General features: G+C 37.9%; 1 protein-coding gene and 1 pseudogene across 4 annotated transcripts; one reads left to right on the top strand and one right to left on the bottom strand.

Annotated features, from left to right (window-relative positions):
• The first annotated feature begins 16 nt into the window (after positions 1-16).
• On the top strand, positions 17-5,253 carry LOC4332828 (CRS2-like protein, chloroplastic). Of its 4 annotated transcripts, XR_010739774.1 has the most exons (11): positions 39-482; positions 636-863; positions 935-1,019; positions 1,142-1,209; positions 1,775-1,825; positions 1,900-1,973; positions 2,379-2,437; positions 2,509-2,585; positions 3,203-3,484; positions 3,693-3,880; positions 4,912-5,253. XR_010739774.1 is itself a non-coding variant. In NM_001417766.1 (9 exons), the coding sequence occupies exons 1-9, from the start codon at positions 474-476 to the stop codon at positions 3,332-3,334; spliced, it is 783 nt and encodes a 260-aa protein (NP_001404695.1). In that variant the 5' UTR covers positions 17-473; the 3' UTR covers positions 3,335-3,570. The 4 variants fall into 4 exon arrangements, 2 of the variants coding, with proteins under 2 accessions (NP_001404695.1, XP_015632232.1); XR_003241390.2 differs by lacking the exon at positions 4,912-5,253 and having other exon boundaries at positions 3,693-4,143; NM_001417766.1 differs by lacking the exons at positions 3,693-3,880; positions 4,912-5,253 and having other exon boundaries at positions 17-482; positions 3,203-3,570.
• LOC9266636 (tau-cadinol synthase-like) lies at positions 4,105-14,983 on the bottom strand (annotated as a pseudogene).
• Positions 14,984-19,050: the final 4,067 nt, after the last annotated feature.

A 19,050-nucleotide genomic window follows, 5' to 3' on the forward strand; every position in this document is an offset into this window, starting at 1 on the left:
CCCAGGGAGAAATTGCACCATAGCCCACAGGGCCCAACATCCTCGCCGGTCGCCGCCACTCTCGTCCCTCTCCCTTCCCCGAGCGCCGCCGCCTCCCTCGCTTCCAGCTCCGAAAGCGCCTTCCCCCCAAGCCCAGCGGCGTCGCTGCCTCCCTCCTCGGCGATCGCCGCCTCCATTTCTCGCGCTCGAGGTCCGCCTCCTTTGCGCCGGCGGCTTGCTGGCTGGTTGCTTCCCCGCCGCGTGCCTCGGAGGGGACCGGCCGTTTCTTGTTGCCCTCCTTGCTTGCTTGCTTGCTTCCTCCCCCTCGTCGCCGCTCACTCCGCAGCGGGGGTCCCCGCCATATGTAAGCAGCATCTCGACGATCTTGTGTCGCGTAGCCTCTAAACCTGTGTGATTTACAAGGATTAGGGCGTCGAATTAGACTTCCCCGTGTAGGTGTGCATCAGAGCTGTTCGACGTAATGCCCGTGCCGCATGGCGATGGTTAGTGGCGCGCTTCCTTCCATGATTGCCATGTGTATTGCCGTATTGGCGTTGAATGAGCGAGGCTTATTAATAGTCCACATCATTTTGATTGCTATGTATACTATTGTTTCTGTTGTGTGTCCGAAAGAATAATCTGGTCTTCTGCTGCAGACTGCCGCATCTGTTTTTGGATCTGGTGGATGTTTGGAATTACTAACGTCGAGTAAAGCCATGCGAGGAAAGCTTTGGACAAGACTTGCCCCTTTCATATCCAAGCGTCATGCTTCAACCTCTCAGACCTCATTATCTTCATCTTCTTCGTCATGCTCCGTGATAAATCCATGGCTCTTTGTTGGTCTCGGCAACCCTGGTGAGAAGTATCAATGCACCAGACACAATGTAAGCTTTGCATCTCATTCTTGTCTTGGTCATTTATTTTCAGAATCCTATGACACCCTTTTTCGCTGCAGGTTGGGTTTGATATGATAGACATGTTTGCACAGTCTCAGGGTATATCTCTAACCAGGCATCCCTTCAAGGCACTATTTGGGGAAGGTCTGGTTCATTACATCTGATCCCATAGAGAATGTATTTTTATATTTTGAGCAATATATACTCTGTTCTCTCGGTTGAAAGGGCTGAATTGAAACTGTTGTCTTGTCTTTCCATTGATGCAGGAATGGTCGAAGGTGTACCTGTTTTGCTTGCTAAGCCTCAAACATATATGAATCTCAGTGGTGAATCTGTAAGCATCACTTTTAGAAGTCTTTCCATGTTTTAGTATCTGATTTCTACTATTCCTTACTATCTTGGAATAAGTCTATTTCGTGTCAACTCTTGGCATGGTTTAATTTTTGTCCCTGAACTCTAAAACCCAACCGTTCTGGTTCATGGTTTATTGCCACTACTTATCTTCCAACAGTTCTGTCTCCTCTTCAAGCCCTCAACAAAATCAATTATGTTTTTGATGAATGCATGAATGTTTCTTATGGTGCTAATTGAATCACAATGATTTGCTAAGAACCATTTCCCCCTAAAATCAATTATGTCTGAGCTTTATTTTGGTTGGTGCAACCAAAATCCTATCAGCAATCAGATATTTTAGTTGCTATGATTTGAACTTGAAATCTCAATACAGAATAAAATACATACCAATGTCTGTTTTGGTTAGTTCTGTGTCTTATTTATAGAAAGGTCGTGTATAATTCAGCTTGTAGAAATTTCTTTAACTGGAAATAAAAAAATGGTTATAATACACTGAGCCTGATCTGATGACTATTGGTGATAAGTCCCTTTTTGGCCTATTGCAGGTTGGGCCACTTGCTGCCTATTATAAATTACCACTTAATCGCGTCCTTGTGGTTAGTATTGTAATATCTAATCTTTATGAGCGCTAAGTTACATGGCAATCTGATTTCTCTATTGTGAGTTTTAGGCATTTGATGACATGGACCTGCCCTGTGGAGTTCTTCGTTTACAACCTAAAGGAGGATATGGGCGCCATAATGGGTCTGTTGATTTTATAATCATGTGTTTTAATGAAGTAATTTGTTGAAATTAATTTGTCATTTAAAAGACTGACCTGATAAGCAACTTTCTGACAACCTCATCAGGAAGAGACAACATATTGTTCCCTTCTAATATTTTTACTTAATAAATTTTTCTCGTTTGTAGTGGCAATTTCTGCATGCACCTTTCCATTTTCCCCATATGGACATGTTCTTTTTTTTTCCCTTTTACATAGCCTGAGACAGCCATAGTTCTCTTGAAAGGTCTACCAGATATAATGACACTCTTATTAGTGTTCTCTTATTTTACTCATTTATTTTACTATTAGCTATATGATCCTATTTTCTGTTTGTAAATAAGTTTTTTTTTTACATTGACAAAATATTTACCTTTCTAGCTTATCAGGGTGAAGAGCTTGATATACCATTTTCGTAAGAACCGAGAATTTGGTCGATTAAGGATTGGTAGGTTCGACATCTGTGTTCATTTCCCTCCCTTAATGTGGATAAATATTCTTATACTTTAACTTATTCAGGAATTGGACGGCCACCTGGCCAAATGGACCCCAAAGCTTTTGTGCTCCAGAAGTTTAATAAGACCGGTCGAGAACGGGTAAATATCTATATGGCTAGTACTTGTTAGCGTCATGCCCTTTTCTGAGTTTTTGTACAGTAACCATTGGATGATTTACTTTCATAATTCTCACCGGATGATCGTGCTCATTTGCTGGGATATATCCATATGACCAAAACCATGGCTATATTCTGCATGGAAGTGAGCCGCACCTAGATTTATTCTACTTCAGTTAAATCTGAATAAATTTTGTTGTGCTATACGCAAATGAGAGATGATTTATAGGCTTGCAACATGTCTATGTTTAGAAGATTACCTTCTGGTCAACTTCCATGTGGTGTGCCAAGCCAATCCTGTGAAGTTTACAGCCCTTGAGATCTCTTAAATCTCAAATTGTTTTAGGTAATAATGTCACCATGTCCTCAAAATTGAACTGCTGGGGTTCCTGAAGGTACTTGGAGGACTTGTTATGACAATCTCTGTCACTCATTAGCGTTTTTTTCCATGGAATCATTCTGGTACATCATATTTCTGGAAGCACCATATTTGACATAATTATTTCACTGTCACAGTTTTTATTATTCTGTATGTAGCGACCCTGAAGAATTGTGCTGTGACAGGTAGTCTTACGCTTTGCATGTTTTGTTTTATCCTAGATTGATTCAGCCATAGAAGAGGGTGTTGAGATTCTTAAGTTGGTTGTTACCAAGGGTTTGACAGAGGCTGCAAGATCATCAAATGTGGATCAGAAGTATAAGCATCTGACAACACACGACATGCAACTGTAAAGATGATGACAGACGCTGCTTGTCCGAGAGCGATCCACTATTACCTGTTGAATGCCTGATGGGAGAACCTGGTAACATCTAAACTGCTTGATTCATTGATTTGCCAAACTTATTACAAGGGCTGTCAGCCGTCTCCTTTGCATTGGATTTGTAAGTTTTGATGCTCTCAATCTTTTTTTTTTATACTTTTGAACAACTGATTCAATAAATAAAAACTTGACGGTTCTGTCAGCTTCAAGATTCTATCTACCATGCGCTTTAAAGATAAAGCTGATCATTTTTCTTTAAAAGAAGATGGATATCCATTTTACGCCCGTATTCAGACCTATTACTTATACAAGGTGCTAAAACTCTTCAGCTTCTACCCCATGGACTGAATGGACGGAGCCGAAGAAACAGCAAAAGTACACGGAAGAGGATCCTCTAACTTACTTCCCTCTGACTTTGAGTCATTGACATGTGTACCCGATAGGTAAAGAGCCCACATATCAATGACACAAGTTAGAGGAAAATAAGTTAGAGGATTTTAATCCAAAGCACACAAGAGTAAGTAGTACTTTCCGTAATACCATACGTTCTCTGAACAAGCTGGTAATATTAGGAAAACCACATGAGCACTGAGCACACATATACATGCGCCAAGCAGCCCTAGATTATTAACTAATTTTATTTGCTCTTCAGTCCAAACTCAGCGTCGAAAATTGCAATTTGATGAACAGTGATGTATTCAACGAAATGACACTTACTGTGAAAACAGAGATGAACACAGATTTTTGTGCTGCCTCAACAAGCGCATCTTTTCTGATCCATTTGAACTGAAATATAGGGAGAATTACACAAGTCATGGCAAACAGTTTGCCACGCACGACAACAAAACACCCCAGCAAACTGCAAGCACAAACACTTTTTTTTTCTTTTTTCTTTTTTGCGAGGACACAAACACCTAATTATATGCGTGCACACAATTATTCAACACTCACAAAGAATTAAAGACGTTGCATGATGACAAGATCATCTAGGCATCTCATGTTTACTATAGGAATTCACTGCTGGCACATGGAGTGTAGTATAATATCTAGATTATGGGGATAGGCTTGACGAACAGCTGCTTGATGATATTCATGCTGAGCTTGTTGAAGGTGTAGGCGTCTTCGCTGCCTTGGTAGAAGAACATTATGCTCATCGCTAAGTTGGCGACTCGGTTCACAGCCGGCACAAGCGAGGAACGCTCAAAGCGTGCTTGATTGATAGTTTTCCATGCGTCTTCGACCAGATTACTTATCACAGCCGTGGCTTCCTCACCAGTGACATTGTGCTCCTTCATGTAGGACTCAACAGAGGTGGCCATATCTAGTTTGCCCTTCCCGTGCTGTGACCAACAAACACTTAATTAGTTACTCCCTCCATTTGAACTGACTAATAATGTCAAATAAAAAAAAACGAAGGTACTCAGTTCAAATGGAGTAGTATTTTATAGAGGATTATATTATATCCCATGCACATGTCAAAATAACATAAAAGATTTTGCTAAAATAAAAGGACACCGACAGAGGATAACATTAATGAATTTGCTGCAGCTTTGCTCATGGAATAGTATAAACACCTTGAATGCAGCCAAGTCATCCTGGAAGCGTCCAATTTCGCCACAAGCCTTGACAGCATCGGTGCAACCAAAGGCCCATTCAAGGGCTTCTTTTGTTGCTAAATCACCGGCACTAACAAATGACACAACAGATAGCATTGAAGAGCCCGAGGAGATGATGGACACATCCAAATGTTCTTGAAAGCTTGGTATGTAATTCTGATGAAACCATACAGCTTCCTGGAGGTAAGACTTGCATAACCTTTGATACTGCAGGTGAGAAGGAAAAACAAATCTTGATGAATGATAATAAAAATTAATGCGACACCTTGATCCAAGCCGAATATATAATATGCTATGTTTGTTAGTGGTTTTTTAGCTCCAATTATTTCAACGGCCACTAAGTGAACAAGGAAAATCCACTTCATTGGATTAATTAGCATTCAAGTACTTGAACATTCAACCGATTTATATTTTTTTTGTCAGCTCAAGAAAAGCTAAATGTTTGAGACTCTGCTAAGTGTATCTTGAGCAACATGGTCAAGTGGAGCAGATAAGTCACTCATTTTTGGCTTACACCATGGAGTCACACCCAGGAAAGGGGGTGGACCCTACACTACGGATATCGTGTTGTAAGAACCCCTTGTCATCTCGTTAAGGGCCAAGTGGCATTCTCACATATAGAAGATTGGTGGATGTTTGTCACCACATCACCCTTGGGAGCGATGCGCAGGCTGCAGAGCCCATCCATCGCATTAACTATAGATTCCTTCAAGTTGCCTCTCAGCAATGCTAAGCGATACGGTGTATTCAAGACGACCAAGCCTCTCTTGGAAAATGGTTTTTAAAGACTGTAGTTGGACTCGACGTGGAGCCCCATGAGATATTTATTGTTACAATAGATCATACGAGGAGTTAGCTACTTAGCTCAGGCTTATGATTGTATAATAGGATTTTTGTCTCTCGTAGTCGTAGGAGAGAGAGCCGATAGCCGTAGGGTATAAAAAACACATCTTTAGATCCTATAGAGGGGTGAAATGCATGATATGGGCAAGAAACCTAGTTTCCTACTATCTCAAGAGCTCCTAATTATAACTTTTACGAATTTGCTTGATAGTGATGAAGAACAAGACTAGGGTCATTATCCTTTGGGAGGCCCAAACCTGTATTGGTGATCATGTCTTTCTCGCTCCCGGGCACACTCGGACATGCTGTTTAGCCTATTTGCACTGAGAGCTCCTAGTTGATCCCAAATACATGTTTTCTCTTGTCTGCCGATGCTCGGACGTCTACACTTTTTTTTTCTTTCTCTCCCTTCAAATCCAAATATAGCGGAAAGTACTGGTCCTTGGGCTTCCGTTAGCTTTCATTCAACATGTTTTGTACCACCAAAAATTCGAAGATAATTCTCACAATTAGACATTACTAATAGCTTTGGTAAAATTGGTTTGATTTCAACAACTAAAATTTGGCACGTCAAATAAATCAGTCAAAACAGTCAAATTTGAAAATTAATTAAAACCTAATTGGGGTGCATCAAACTCTACGGAAGTATGCACGTTAAATAATTTATTCAAATATTAGTTTATTTACGGTGGATTAATGTAAATTTTTCATAACTTTGTCCATCAATATAACCCCTTTAAAAATTAAAGCAAGTTTTAACCAGTCCTCTTTTATGTAAATTTCTGGAAGCAAGTCAATTCAATTCAAATTTCACATTTTCACTTTGACAAATGGAAACTATAGGTACTCTGTGGATGCAGAGGCGTATCCAGAATTTTATTTTAGGGTGGTCCAATTTGATATTTAGTTTTTTGAATTACCCATTTCATGTTTCCAACTCTTAATTCTTCATTGCTTATAAATTTTTATTCAATTGTACAAATATAATTCCTCAGTTGTTTAATAAATAGACCTTGGGCCAAGGAATATTTGGGTGGTCCCCTCATCCACCCCTTGGATACGCCAATGTGTAGATATCACACCACAATGCCCATGCCTTGGAAACTTATATAGGTTGGTCTATTCAAATTCAAATGAGAGGGAAGAAGTATTTGGCCCTGTTTAGATCCCACACAAAAATTTTACACCCTGTCACATCGAACGTTTGAACACCTGCATGAAGTATTAAATATAGGCTAAAAAATAACTAATTGCACAGATTGCGACTAATTTGCGAGACAAATCTTTTGAGCCTAATTGCTTCATGATTTGACAATGTGGTGCTACAGTGAATATTTGCTAATGACGGATTAATTAGGCTTAATAAATCCGTCTCATGGTTTACTAATGTATTCTGTAATTAGTTTTTTTATTAGTGCCCAAACACTCCATGCGACATCCTATATAATATCCTATATGACACGTCTGAACTTTACACCCCTTTGTATGAAATCATGAAATAGTCGCAATGTTTTATGCACCTAGGTTTCTACTCTCTCCTCACTATGTTTGGTGGGTCCCACACCTCCTGGACCCCATTGGACACACATGTGGATAGAAAAATTAGGGCTTTAGACTTTTGCTTTGTCATCTAGAGTTTATGCTGTGAGATTAGAGAGAATTGCTTTTATAATTCAGCTTGATTTTATTGATTTGATTTCTTTAAATTTGTTCCAGAACAATATACAAAAAGAGTTATCCATTTTTTGTCCTTTTCTTTTTCGGTGAAATTTCAATTGTACAAGATTTTTTTTTCTACCACTACCATTCATCCTACCTTTGGTTGGCTCTTGCTATGTTTCAATCCTACATTATACATAGTGAGTGTTCTTCAACTTTTTGCCTATGATTTTGTGCCTGTTATACTTTTGTTGGCTCGATCACGATCACACATAGCAAGTGTCCATATGACTCTGTTTGCATTAACGAGGATGACATACATATGGAGTAAAAAGGATTGATGAGTACTAGTATTGTACCGCTTTTACAGCATAAGTAATGTAGTACTTCTCCTCTGATTTCAGTTCATCCTCAATCTCTTTGAAGGTACTCATTAGCTTGGCATAGTAATTCTTCAAGTACTCCGGCAAAACAGAAATGGCACTCTCATCCCATCTGTGCACAACCATTTTAGTTTACATACAAGTTAATCAATTGCAAGATGGATGCGACCATATATATTATAATATCAATAGGATCGGTTCTCACAAGTAGTTTACTCATATTCTAGTGATAAAAAAGAATTATTCCCTCCGATCCATTTCTTTTCACTTCGTTAGGACATCAACACATCAATCTTTAATGCACATGTGTATCATTTTTTTAAAAATGTATTTTTCATAAAAATATTAAAAATATAATTATATGAACGTAGTTTTGTCATGAAAAAAAAACATGAGATGTCTAGAATGGTAGAACTTAAAGTAAATGGTCTTCTGGAAGGGAAAAAAATCATTAAAATTCTGTCTAGAAGAACAAAAATGAGCATGGTTTATTCCGTTAATTAAGGGATGAGGAAGAGTAAGCAAAAATACTTTCCCACCTCTGTATTGCTTCATTGAGCTTTTGGCCCTCTTCCAATATAGCATGCATATCATAAGTGTCATCTAGTAAGGTTGCTAGCACGAATATCTTGGCAAGGATGATTCGTGCTTGCGCATATTTCTGTTCGTAGTAAATTGTATAGGACCAAAAGTAGCATTCAACTATACGATCTCGAGAGTAGGTTAGTTCCACTGCACCGTATAGATTATTTCCCCACCTGAAAATAATATGGGATACTTTTAGCTTGTTGTATCTTCATAAAATGTGTGCTTTGTGCAATAAATTAAATCATAATTGTCTTTATTATTTTTTTGAACGCACAAATAGCCTTGCACATCAATATACATATTATTAGAAGGAGAGAAAATTGTACATATTTGGATCGATCATATATCTAGCTTGTGTGCATGCACAGCTTCATTTCATGGAATTGTGATGATGTGATTTGCTAAATCAATTAGTTGAACATCTGATTAATATTCCATTGCATATCTATACTATCTATATATAGTTGATATCCACTAACTCCTAAGGGCAAGTACAAAGGTAGAGACCGGTATGGTCTCTACGTTAATTAGAGGCTATCACGTTACAATAGTTAAGACAATACGGTATCTAATCATTAATATACCAAAATACTTTCTTACTAGTCATCTTTTCTTTATTAGACTCAATGCAACAAAGAGAGACCGCTAATAAAGACCATTGTACATGCCCTAAAGCACACCATACAAGTAGTCACATCGTCAACCACTATCAATTATTATCTATTATTATCTAGAGTATTTTAAAGCATATGCAAGTATGCCACATCATGACCCACTAGCAATTATTATCTAGAACATTTTAAATATCATGCAAACATGATATATCATTTACAATTTGTTGTATTTTTAGAACTTAATATGCGTCAAATTATTATCTCTACGTCATTTTCATATTATTTAAACATACACATCTATCATTTCTATAATGTATAACATGCATTTATTCACATATCCCGCTGCAAAGCGTTGGGTATCAACTAGTAAATCATACAAAGAGAAACCACGTAGAAGTCAGAATAATAGTGTGGAATTTATTTTTTGAAAGTTGGAAGGCCTTTTTATATATCCTGCACTAGTAGTACAAATCTGAGTTCACGACAACTTAAATAATGACCACATCCCCGCAACGTTATTACAAAGAATACCATACCCAACTCCGAAAATTTAATGATATTTGCCTATATACTTATGTGACAATTTGAGATGATGTCATTGACTAGTATATATTGGAAAAGAAATTAATTTATGATATTGTTAGTGATACACAAACAAAATATATCGTGGCATCCTACACTAGAAGGGATACCATCATCTTAATCAGGCGGTAAGCCCCATCTCAATCGAGCACGGCGTCCGTCACAGGCTAGAAGTCACAGATGTTCATCTGTGACGGGCAATAAATTTACCTGAGAAGAACTTCCTGATCGGTTACCCATCTTAAAATTGCTTCAGGCCAAGCACGCTTAACACCAAAGTTCTTTGGAGATCGGCTTCCGGAAAAGTAGTTGTAACTTGTTGGTATGAGTATTCTATTAATCCTATTAAGCCCTAGGCCAACATGTCAAATTGGGGTTATTAAATGATTTCAAATGGAAAAGTCACCAAAACCAAAGTTGTAGAACTCATCGAGGTGCAAAATTTTTATTTTGGTCATTTCTCCATCTGACTCTATTTAAACAATTTGAAATTTGAAATTCAGTTTGAAAAATTCAAATAGAATTTTAGATCAGTGAACGACTTCAACCGAAAACGTCATCAACAACAAACTTGTATAACTCATCAAGATCTATAACTTTTATTTTGGGTATTTTTCTATATAACATTTTTTGAACCGTTTGAATTTGAATTTGAAAATATGACAACTTCATACAATATTTTCAAATACTAAATGATATCAACTGAAAAAGTCATCAACAACAAAGTTGAATAACTCATCAAGATTTAAAACTTTTATTTTGGTCATTTCTTCATACGACAAAGTGACAGTAACATTGTTCACAAAATTAACATATCTCTTGTCTGGTTTTATAAACTATAACACATATATGTAAAATTTGTGAATAATATTGCTAACATTTTATCGGATGAAGAAATAACAAAAATAAAAGTTCTAGATCTTGATGAGTTATTCAACTTTGTTGTTGATGACTTTTTCAATTGAAATCATTTAGTATTTGAAAATGTTGTTTGAAGTTGTCATATTTTCAAATTCAAATTCAAACTGTTCAAAAAATGTTATATAGAAAAATGACCAAACTAAAAGTTGTAAATCTTGATAAGTTATACAACATTGTTGTTGACATTTTTTCCATTTGAAATCATTTACTACCCGTAAAATTATTTTGACTCATGAAATAAATTATTATTTTGCACTTAATTATTTTGTTATAGTTCAACTTACAAATATAAACACTTCATATGAAAAATGGAAAAATACTTATCGGTGACGGGCTTTAGTTAATGCCCGATAGAGATTAAGTATATAGCCCGTCACTGATGAGTCATCTGTGACGGGCCTAGTTGTTATCTCAAACGGGCCTCAAATTGGTGCACGTCACGGATGATGGTCATCTGTGACGGACCCTAACTTGAGGCCCGTTTGAAATATGGAATGTTATCTCAATCGGGACTACAGTTGGTGCCCGTCACATGGTTATCTGTGACGGGCTGCAACTTTAGGCCCGTTTGAGAAATGAAATGTTATCTCAATCGGGCCTAAACTACGGCTTGTCACTGATAGTTGTCATCCGTGATGGGCTTAAGTTTTATGCCCATCTAACATGTCTGTATGACCATATCTCAATCGGGCACTTTTCGGCCCGATTGAGATGACTTCCTTGTGACGGCCCGCTATTTCTAGGCATATTAGAGCCCGTTATAGATAGAAGAATCTGTACTAGTGCTAGCTATATGGAAGTAGAGGGGATTAATGTGTGGCATGAAACAAGTACTTAGGAAAATTAAATATACCGAGAAAATTCCTTGAGCTCCCTCAAGTGAAGAAGTTGCAGAAGGTTAAAATCCAGCCTTGCAAGTTGGAGCACAGAGGGATTGCATGCTTGCTCTTGATTGTATTCTGCTATATAATTAAGCGCCTCTATCCTCTTCAAGGTCCGTGGTAAAGGTATTCGAAGGGCCCGTGTTACTTGTTGAGATAATGGTGACGACTTGAGATTTCTTGCTATTATTGTTTCGAGTTGATGCCTTGAGAGCAAAATAGCGTCTTCCAATTCCACCTCGCCATGAATTAATAGGTGAGCTGCATTGTATAAGCTCAACATGCCCATGGGATCATCTATTACTTCAGCGTTGAATCTCCCATCTGGGCCTTTAAACTTGTTGAACTCATCTGCAAGGAATCATGCGGGATCTTTTTATCACAAGAATACAAAATCATCGATTTCAATCCAATTCTTTTACATGTTGAAAAAAAATGACCCATTGCATCCAGCCTCTCCACTTCATGAGATACAAATTAATTTAGAGTTAATGCCAATTATATATGTTAGGTTAATTTGCAGTTTACACACATACTATACCTGGAGAAACCCATAGCCCATGCTGCCGAAGCAAACGGAATCGAAGCGCGACATCATGGAGGCTGGAGCTGTTGAATTCAGCACCATGAATGTCGCTTAAAGCAACGGCAATACGTCTCTCGAAGTGATGGTCTATTCCCAAATGTTGGAGCACATCCACAAGTTTCAATTTTTCCTCCACATCCTTGCAAGTTTCAAATAGCAAAGTTACCTCCTCCTTCAATTGATCAGCCTATCCCTCATCCATTCCTCCGACTTCTGCACACACACTGACTATTATTGACTAACACACAAGGGGATCAAATCATATGAATTTCTAGCATATTTTTTTATGAGGGAAAAGAAGTCCATTGTACTCTCCCGAACTATTTCACTAAAGTAGTTAACCCCCCTTAACTATTTTTTTATCATTTTACCTCATAATTAAACTATTAAAAATGGTTCACTTCATTTATCTCCTTTTTTTTACTCTTTATACGAGTTGTATTTTAAGCTAAAACTTTTTAGAGCCATAGATGATATCATTATCAAAGCTAAAATATTTTCAAAATGTTTCATGACTATTTGCTTGGATTTTAAATCTTGATGTTTAAATAAGTCTTAAGTGCTTCTTACCTCTCTATTAAACTGTAAGAAAAATCGAAAAAAAAGTTGAGATGTATGTTTTAATGCATCTGTCATCCTACCAGAATTTTAGTGAAAAATGTCTTATATATGTAGAGGGAAACATAAAGGAGAAATAGTGTTAAAGCGTAAAGTGAAATTTTTCAATAGTTTGGGGTGGGAAACGAGTAAAAAAATAGTTTAGAGGATTAAGTGTTCCGACGAAATAGTTTAATGGATTTTTTTTCTTCCTACAACATACTACTTAGTTAATTGTCAATCCCGACGTATGTATAATTAATCATATCCTTGGTAGGATACAGTAAATGAATATAACACGAATGGAGACTGCTGCAAATTAGGAAATATGGATGCTTAGATTAGTTCAGCCTTAATTTAAATGTGCTATATAAATTAGTCTAAGTTGCTTACCTATAATTGTCTTACAAAGTAATGTATATAGCGAAAACTAACATTGTGCGTCAACTGTGGATTCGTAGGCGGCGGGCGGCGGGTGAAAACCTTGCTCAGCCTTGGCCCGGCCGGCAACGATGGCGTTTTCGAGCTTCTCTTTCCCTCTTGAGGGCGTTGTCGTGCCGTCTCATCTTCTCCAATGGGGCTGTCGGGTGAAAACCCAATCTCGTCTCTCTTTGAGACCTTGACGGATGGCAGCGCCAGTGTTTTTGTCACTCCTCTCCATGGAGACGTCGTCAAGGCAACCCCCTTGCCAAAATCCTCCTAGACAACTGGTGCAAGCTTACTCTCTAGATGCATGTCCTCTTGTGTCGGCGCCCTAGCGTATGCTAGTTGGCCACGTCGGAGGGCCTAGGGGGGAGAGCGGTTCCATTCTTCTCTCTCACCCTCTTTCCCTCAATCCCAAAGAGGTGGCTAGAGTGAGGGTTTGGTGTCGGTTGTTAGTGTTAGGTTTTGGGAGACATCGGCTGTAGTTCCTTTGTTGGCCTAGCGGTGGCTGGTTTGATGCTAGCTTTCTCCCGGGTATGTGTGTTGGTGCTGTCGATGCGTGGGGGTGGCTATTTTTTCTTCGTTTTCCTGGTTACAACCTCCTAGGGTTGTAATCGTGTAATTTTTTCTGCTCTATCAATATGAACCTCGCACTGTCTGGTGCGTACCATTAAAAAAAGTAACATTTATATGAACTAATTCTTTCTTTAGTTTATTTCCAAAGTGAATACTATGAAAAATGTACTATATATATGATGGGGTTATGCTGTAGCATTAATAACTAGATAAAACCCTGCATACTACTGTGAGAGTTTTGTATAATAACTGTAGAAATAACATAAATACTTTACATAAATTTTATCTTTGATCGACTATTACAAAAAGCTACAAACAATCAATATGATGTGGTTTATAACAATTTCAATTATATATAAATTACTTATTCAAAAGCAAAACTAATGTGGTATGGGTCAATGAGAGAAGGAAAAGGAGGGACTTTATAAGAGAATAAAAGATGGAAGATAATTTGGACCATAGATAATCATTCAAGGGTTAGAAATAACTGAGGCGATGTGGCTTAATAAGAGAAGAGAGACTACCACTAACTACACTTAGGGCTTATTCGGATCACGGGAATGTAAAAACGTAGGAATAGAAAAATCGTAGGAATATGATAGGAATGTATGTGTAAAACGGAGGATTGGAAAACACAGGAATTCTGTAGATAGGATTGGTAAACATGTGTTTGGATAGGCAGAGGAAAAACATAGGAAATAGAAAAAATGAGGTAGGAGTGGATGGAAATTTTCCTTTGTTTCTCTATTGTTTCCACAGGAAAGGAATTTTTCCTCTGATTTTCCTTTGGGTTGATTTCTATGAACCGAATGACAGGAAAGGAAATATTTTCTATCTACAGTATTCCCTTGAAAATCCTCTAAAAATCCCTCAATCCGAAGAGGTCCTTAGTAATGGATGCTTAGATTAGTTCAGCCTTAATTTATATGTGATATATAAATTATTCTGGGTTGCTTAGTTATAATGGTCTTACAAAGCAACGTATGTAACTAAAACTAACATTTATATGAACTAAGTATTTCTTTAATCTATTTCCAAAGTGAGTACTATGAACGTACTATATATGTGTTGGGGGTTATGCTGTAGCATTAATTAAAAATACTGAAATTACATATATGTAAGAAAACTTATGTATATTAAGAGCTAGAGAATGTGTCTACATAAATTTTGTGAGTAGTACACATAAACAATAATATAAACATGCCTGTAACGGTTCTGGAGTATAGTTCACAAAGAAGTCGCCCCACACTGAGGCATCGAAAGCTTCTACCAACATGGGAGCAGCTGCACTAATGTTAGAAGCCATGTAAGATTGCAAACTCTGCTGCACACACACATTGTTAAAAACAGTTCAAACGCCTTATATAGAAACTGGACAGCGGCTCATGGGCCATGGCTGCCACAAAGTGAAAGGTCAGTTCGTGGACGTTAATTAAGATATGCATGTGTATCATTGTAATGTGCTGCAATTTTTGTTATTTCACTATTTTATTTTCTGAATCAATTAATTAAGCCTAAACAGAATACAATATCTATACTTATCTTTTTTTTTGATCGTTCTAAATTTATGCAGAACGTACCAAGCTTATTACTTGCATTTTGGACTAAAATAATAGAAGTAGTTGCATGGATTATCATCGAATTCTAAATTTAGAGGTGTAATCAGTGTAAGCTTATGCCTCATCCTGGTTGGGAAGGTTATAGTAGCTTTAGGCTGTGTTTCGATATCAGGCGTTCCCAACTCCCCCTCTCGTTTTCCGCATGCATGCTTTTCAAACTACTAAACGGTTTATTTTTTTTTTACAAAAGTTTATAAACGAAAGTTGCTTAAAAAATCATATTGATATATATATTTTTTAAAAAATTAGCTAATGCTTAATTAATCACGTGCTAATATAATGGACCGTCCTGTTTTCTATGTGCACTGTTTCGTGTTGGGAACTAGCTGGAATGAACTCAGCTTAGTCATTGGAGTTACTCCATCTGTCCCAAAATAAACGCAGCCATGAGTTTTAGTGTCCAATTTTGATTGTCGATCTTATTGAATTTTTTATGATTAATATTTTTATTGCTGTTAGATTATAAAATATGAATAGTACTTGATGCGTCACTTATGTTTTTTAGTTTTTTTAAAAAAATAAATAATACGGACGATTAAAGTTGGACACGGAAACTCATGGCTGTGCTTATTTTGGAACGGAGGGAGTACTCTATTTCTATATATAGGCCTTATCCTTTTTGTTATTGCGTTATGGTAGGGGAAAAGAGAAAAGAAAGAAGAGAATTAATATAATCTACCCTTAGCTAGTATCAGTCAGATACACAGATCCAGGGGTGATCCAACGTGGGGACGGTGGGGTCTCGATCGAGCCCCCAGTACTGGCGCGAGTACTATGAAGCCCCCATAAAGTCCCCGCTAAAATTTTTTGATATATGTAGTTGAGAATGAGGGCTGTAGCTTTTAGCTACTTTATTCAGACCCTCCTGCTATCTCTTTCTAGATCCGCCACTGCATAGATCATAACGCTTGTAATGTTCAAAAGAAAAAAAACGCTTGTTAGCTAGATGAGACATGGCACCACATTTTTAAAACACATGCGCACTTCATGCATAAAAGACACCACAGTGGTGGTTCACCTATACCCACTGTCATATAGGGCTCACATATATAGCGAATGACCTGATAATACAAAACATAAAGAAATTTGTTTGGACTATATGATAAAAAGATATACATTGATCTTTGTCCATTCTTTGTTAGAAGCAACGATCGTACTTATACTTATTAGGCACAATTTTAAGAATGAGGAATGAAAACAAAGAAATTAACTAGCCCCTTCCACTCTCCAAAATTATTTTTTTAAAAATATATTCCTGCACGCATAAAATCTCTAATCTTATTGGTTGCATGTATTATATTTATATTAGGATCATTCAAAAACAAAGTGATAATAATTATTTTCTGGTCTTTGAAATTACTAACTAGCTAGTTGTGCCTTATATTTGGGATGAAGAGAGAGTATAATAGTGTGCGAGTGTTCATAGAGATGAATGTGCACACGTTATGAGCATCTGCATTTGTATTGTGTATCTAAAAAGAAAAAAATTACTCATATATACATTGGTTTATGTCACTAGTGGAAAAAGGATCTTTGCTCCCGGTTCGTAACCCCCATGTACTCCTGCTTTTACAAGCAGGAGTACGAATCCGGGACTAAAGATGGATATCTTTAGTTCTGGGTAAAATAACCGGGACTAAAAGATGGATATATAGGGCCACGTCCTGATTGATTTTTTTCTTTTATTTTTTTATGCTTGTATATATATTCCCCCACCCAAATCCATGCAAATCGTGCACAATAAAATTATCCAAAAATCATGCACAACAAAATCAATCCTCCACAATACGTACACATCTACAATCTACAAATCAATCACAAATTCATCCTCATCAACAAAAATAAAAAAACTCCAACAAAATTAATATAGAAATCATTCACTATCGCCAGTCGCCGTCGACTGGCCACCTCCTGCCGGCGCGTGGAGGGGGAGGAGAGGGGTGAGAGGAGAGGAGGAGGAGATGGGGAAGAAGGAGAAGAAGATGGAATGAGGGGGTGAGGAGGAGAAGAGAGTAGAGATAAGGTTGGGGGAGGGGAGGATGAGGCGGGTCGCTGATTTTTTTCCCAATTGTTACAACTGGGACTAAAGATAGTGGAGGGGTCTGACACAGCTTCCCTTCTTTTAAACTGGGACTAAAAATGATCACCAACCAGGACTAAAGATAAAAATTAAAGTGACATCAGGTCTTTTAACCGGGACTAAAGATGGGACTAAAGAATAGATATTGACTAAAGATATATTCTTTAGTCCCATCTTTAGTCCCAGTTCCTATTCAAATCAGGATTATTGCTGAATTTGGACAACCGATTAAAGATGGTTTCTCCAGTAATGTGTGTTTCCATAGGCATAATACACAGAAGTAATACAAAACGGGCAAAACATGTGGGGGCCTGATCGATTCTTATCTAATGGGAAGTAGACAACTAGTATACAGTAAACCCTGACTCTTAAGCAGGCCCGATCAGTTTAGTTCTTATCCCTATGAGAAATGATCTACTATAATTGGACAACTCCGATTTCCTTGTTCTAGCTAGCCTGATCAAGTAATCAGTACATGACGCAACCATATGAAGGCCCCTTGTCGATCCGTTCCTATCTGATGGGAACTATTCGAAGCTTGATGTGTGTGTGTATGCACGGCAATACATGTGGGTAATGCAGGCCCTTATCCAAATGAGAAATTATATACTCCCTCCGTAACTAAATATTTAACGCCGTTGACATTTTTAAACATGTTTAGTCGTTCGTCTTATTCAAAAAATTTAAATAATTTTTAATTCTTTTCCTATCTTTTGATTCATTGTTAAATATACTTTTTTTATATATATAGTTTTACATATTTCACAGAAGTTTTAAATAAAACGAACGGTCAAATATATCTTTAAAAAGTCAACGGCGTTAAATATTTAGGGACGGAGAGAGTCGGTTGTACAGCTCATATTTGTTGCAGTACCTGTCACTGCATGACACCACCACTGACATCGTTATACGTGTGTATATTATTGATGCCGTGGATCGATTGGATCACCGATCCAGAACAGCAGACCATTGTTTGGTAGCTGTCGCAAATTCCAACTCTTGCACTGATCGCAAAAGCAACATATCGGACAAATCTCACAAATAATGTAACATAAAGTGGACATTTTGTCCACAACCAAAACTCTTGCATGCATGTTGATTGGATCTTAATAATTAATCATAGAAGAATTAAGCTGTCGATCTCTCGCGTACGCGCTGCTTCAGCTTTGTCGTCCTGAGCCCGGAGAAGGATGCAGGCGTGTTGAGGCACTGGACCGCGCGCCCGCATACCACCGCTGGCAAGGTGGGGGCAGAGAGATGAAGACCGCCGGAGCACGTGATTTCACCTTCACTGACTGTTTGGGAGGAGTTTTAGATTCTGAGAAGCAGCTGTTTGATAGTCAGTTTCTGAGAATCTGGAAAAACTCAAACCCAGCTTCTCCAGTTTCTGGCTTCTTAGTTCATTTTTCAGAATATGTAACTATAGATTCTCAGAAGCTGTGAACTGTTTGGGATAGCTTTTTCCAAAAGCTGCAGCTGGGACAAGCTCCCCCAAACAGGGTTTCCAAAAACTGCAGTTGGGACAAGCTCCCCCAAATAGGACCCAAGTATCCAGATCGATCGATCGATGGATCGCGTGCGCGAACCCGCATGCGTGAGAAGTGCGGACGCTCCCGGCCGTTTGCTAGCAAAGATGCTTTCTCGTTACATATGGCCCGATTTGCGGAGACCAAGATCGATTTGATCTACGTCCACGATATTACTCTCGTTACGGGGTCT

Source organism: Oryza sativa, chromosome 3, assembly GCF_034140825.1.
Source record: "Oryza sativa Japonica Group chromosome 3, ASM3414082v1".
Taxonomy (NCBI): Eukaryota; Viridiplantae; Streptophyta; class Magnoliopsida; order Poales; family Poaceae; genus Oryza; species Oryza sativa.